The sequence below is a fragment of the Sinocyclocheilus rhinocerous genome, unplaced genomic scaffold, assembly GCF_001515625.1.
Source record: "Sinocyclocheilus rhinocerous isolate Xijiao unplaced genomic scaffold, SAMN03320098_v1.1 scaffold627, whole genome shotgun sequence".
In the NCBI taxonomy this organism is placed as follows: domain Eukaryota; kingdom Metazoa; phylum Chordata; class Actinopteri; order Cypriniformes; family Cyprinidae; genus Sinocyclocheilus; species Sinocyclocheilus rhinocerous.
The window spans coordinates 34633-38927 of record NW_015649569.1 but is presented as its reverse complement, the minus strand read 5'-3'; the positions used below and the strand labels follow the sequence as shown (position 1 = coordinate 38927).

General features: G+C 37.7%; 1 protein-coding gene across 1 annotated transcript in view; it reads left to right on the top strand.

Moving 5' to 3' along the window:
• LOC107710702 (fascin-2-like) overlaps nucleotides 1–3817 on the top strand; it is a 6401-nt gene extending 2584 nt beyond the window's left edge. Inside the window, exons 2-5 of the mRNA XM_016515536.1 lie at nucleotides 2201–2357; nucleotides 2467–2588; nucleotides 2697–2864; nucleotides 2983–3817. Of these exons, the coding sequence (XP_016371022.1) occupies nucleotides 2201–2357; nucleotides 2467–2588; nucleotides 2697–2864; nucleotides 2983–3188 (653 nt within the window). The 3' untranslated portion in view covers nucleotides 3189–3817. The remainder of the gene's footprint in view (nucleotides 1–2200; nucleotides 2358–2466; nucleotides 2589–2696; nucleotides 2865–2982) is intronic.
• The last annotated feature ends 478 nt before the right edge of the window (nucleotides 3818–4295 follow it).

Below are 4295 nucleotides of genomic sequence, written 5' to 3'. Positions count from 1 at the left end.
TTGTCACGGTCTTGCGACCAAAGATAGCCTACGATACAGCATGATCATCGCACAGCGTGTTTGCTGGTATGATCCACGTTTACTGACCAACCAATAAATATGCAACATGAAGTAAATGCGACATGGCGCTAAAACATAAAACTGCTTACCTCAAGCTCTTATCCCTTCCTCTTTCACCGCTTCCACTTTTTTTTCAGTACACATAAAAAAATACAACTGCTAAAGTGTGATTTATCATGCTCTTTTTGTTTACCACTAGCGCATGCTGGTGACGTTTTATTATTTTATATCATGTCGCTAAAACATAAAACTGCTTACCTCAAGCTCTTATCCCTTCCTCTTTCACCGCTTCCACTTTTTTTTCAGTACACATAAAAAATACAACTGCTAAAGTGTGATTTATCATGCTCTTTTTGTTTACCACTTGCGCATGCTGGTGACGTTTTATTATTTTATAGTAATACTTTTTTTTCAGTACACATAAAAAATACAACTGCTAAAGTGTGATTTATCATGCTCTTTTTGTTTACCACTAGCGCATGCTGGTGACGTTTTATTATTTTATAGTAACGTGCGTCGTAGCGTATGAGTCAATAGGTGTCATCATCATACAGTCTACACACATGTCATAGCCAAGCTTATTAGATCGCACAGTGTGACATGCAGTGATCTTATAGGATTGGTAAAATCGTGCATTGTGTTTTGGGCTTTAAAGTGATTGTGCATAAATAGGAGGCTGACATTTGATACTGAGGGGGAAAGGACAAGCTTTGAACACAACTATGAGCCATTAAGACGAATGCTTTTCATTCTCATAGCCAAATATTTGCAAGTTCTTTGCTGCTTTATCATATAGTAGAATACATTATTAAATCGCTAACAATAGTCAATAGCAAACAATGTAAATGGCTTTCCACTACTTGGCCATAGAACCTTTACATAGTACATTACCTATGTAAACAACATCAGAGGCTACAGCTGAAATTGTTAAAGGCTGAATCTGTTTGGCTGAGGCTGAATGTTTCTTGCACCACTTGTTTATTAGGTCCCTCTATGCATTTGCTTTTCACCACTGTTGGAATTATAGCAGCAGGCTGCTGGGGTGAGTGTTAGGGATTACTCCAGTAAAAGGCTTAAGAGACAGTCAAGGGATATTAAAGTGATTGTGCATAAATAGGAGGCTGACATTTGATACTGAGGGGGAAAGGACAAGCTTTGAACACAACTATGAGCCATTAAGACGAATGCTTTTCATTCTCATAGCCAAATATTTGCAAGTTCTTTGCTGCTTTATCATATAGTAGAATACATTATTAAATCGCTAACAATAGTCAATAGCAAACAATGTAAATGGCTTTCCACTACTTGGCCATAGAACCTTTACATAGTACATTACCTATGTAAACAACATCAGAGGCTACAGCTGAAATTGTTAAAGGCTGAATCTGTTTGGCTGAGGCTGAATGTTTCTTGCACTACTTGTTTATTAGGCCCCTCTATGCATTTGCTTTTCACCACTGTAGGAATTATAGCAGCAGGCTGCTGGGGTGAGTGTTAGGGATTACTCCAGTAAAAGGTTTAAGAGACAGTCAAGGGATATTTCTGAAACATCTAATTTGAATCTCAACCCACACAATCTGGCCACTTTGACTAGTTAGTATAGACATAAGTTTGTTGGTAATGTTATTTAAACCACAGGTTCAGAGAGAGTGACAGAGATAAACCGGCTGATTACTGGTTTAGTGAGACTCCGACACATTGTAAAACAGAGCACTGAGAGAAAATTTCCAGTGAAAGCTGCTGTTATATTGGCAAAAACCCTTTACACAGTTTTAATAAAATAGTGCAGGCAAAAGGCATGTTTCCCCATTGATAGGCATTCAAAAGTATTTGTTCATTCTGATGAAAATTAAACTTGCGGTAGTAAACAAGATGCAGAATTGTAATTTGAATTTGACAAAAACTAATTATCAAGTAATTTAACAGTAGTAGTAGTAGTAGTAGTAGTAGTAGTAGTAGTATTGTTTGAAAATTTCAAAATCTGTAAATGTTATGAGCCACAGAAGAGACCAATAATCACATGAGGAGACCAGTACAATCAGCTGTCAGTTTGGGGGCAGAGTTTACCATTCAGCAACCCAACACAATGTGTTTGTAATTTTGTAAAGGAAACGGGCCTTGAAAATGTCTTTATTTCCAGGTGTTAGCATCTCAGCTAATCAGGATGATGAGACCGACATGGAGACATTTCAGATGGAGATTGATAAAGACACTAAGAAGTGCATGTTCAGAACCAACGGCGGAAATTACTGGACACTCGTTACTCACGGAGGGATTCTGTCCACGGCCACAGAAGTGTAAGTGTTTCCATTATTATCACACATTACAGTCATTTTGATGCATTTCATAAATTGATGTTAATGAAAATAGGAAAAGATCTTAATTGTGTGTTCTTATAACTGATAGAGAAGAAAGCACCATGTTTGACATTGAATGGCTGGGCAGGCGAGTTGCTTTGAAAGCAAACAACGGAAAATATGTCTGCACAAAGAAAAATGGACAGCTTGCTGCTGTGAGTGATTCTTTGGGTGAGTTCAAACAAGTTATTTTCTGACTTTTAGCACGTTATTACTGACCTGTCACTACTGAGTATCCACTTAACATGAGTCAGATTAATCCTTGCATGTGTTCGACAGGGGAGGATGAGCAGTTTGTGCTAAAGCTGATTAATCGTCCAATCCTGGTCTTGCGTGGGGAGAACGGCTTTGTGTGTCACCACAAAACCTCCAATACACTGGACTGCAGCCGCTCTGTTTATGATATCTTCTCTTTGCTTTTTAGTGATGGTGCATACCATATAAAAAGTGAGTCATATTGCTATTGTGTAAGCTGACCAGTAACTGACCAGGGTTTCACTGAGCAGCACATTTCTGCAAACACCTGATGAATGTACCTATGTAAATGTGTTTTTTCCTACCACAGGTGGAAATGAAAAGTTCTGGTACGTCTCCAGCAGTGGTCTGGTGTGCACAGATGGAAACAAACCTGAGGAGTTCTTCTTTGAGTTTGCGGAATCTGGACGGGTTGGCATTAAGGGTCAAAATGGCAAATACCTGCGTGGAGACCAGGGAGGCACACTGATGGGTGATGGGCTCAGTGTGGATGCCTCATCCCTGTGGGAGCACTGAGTACTGTACCAGAGGCCCACAGAGACACAAATACAGACTCACAGAGTAACAAGAAATTCTCCTCCTGAAACCAGTTCAACTAATGACTTTTCAGCAATACGCTCTTCATTGAATTTCTTTCTTTAATCTTTTTTGTTTTTGTGAGTTTGTGAAATATCTGGTTTTATTTGTTTCTAATACTGTAGATATTAGTATCATCCTTTGCTTCATAGGATACAGTACAACCTTACTTTTACTCTGTCAGTTTTCAAAATAATTACAACAACGGTTGGTTATTAAGGCTGTTATACTGTTCTGTTGAAAGAGGCACTACTTGAAGGTTCTTAGCATGTTATAAAATGAATGGTACATTTGACAAATATATTTGTAAGAGGCCTACAGCAGCAAGTGTCCCTGGACTCCACAGTTGGAAATGTTGGTTCAGCGGTCCTGCCCTATCATCAGACACCTTCACCTTCATTTGTCAAATAGCAATAGTAAGCAAAAACTGTTGGTCATGTCAGCCACGGGACACTTTTAAATCTCTAAACTTATGACTTATAGGTTGTCAGATAATTAGCAAAATTTCTGTTATGGTGAATGTTTTAAGGTATGTGTTTCTCTGGGTTTAATTTTGCATCTGTCCAAGAGTTATTAAACTGAAGATTACACAAATACTTTGTTCTAATGTAGTTCTTAATTATTTATTTTAACAATAACAATTACATAAATGGTCCCGCTTTATATTAAGTGGCCTTAACTCTTACATCAAAAAATAAGTACAATGTACTTATTGTTGCTCTTTTGTTGGTTTTGATTGCTTCTATTGTCCTCATTTGTAAGTCGCTTTAGATAAAAGTGTCTGCTAAATGACTAAATGTAAATGTACTTATTTTGCATTGCAAAACACTTTGCTGCTAAGGTGGGATACGGATAAAGGTAAGGTTAGGGACAGGTTTGGCGGTATGGGTAGATGTAAGGGTGGGTTAAGGTGTAAGGGATGGGTCAACAATGTAATTACTGAAATTAATTAAAGATGTAGTTACATGCAGGTATTTTTTTTAAAAACATAAATACAATGTAAAAACATGCATGTACACAATAAGTGCATTGTATGTGATTAATTTA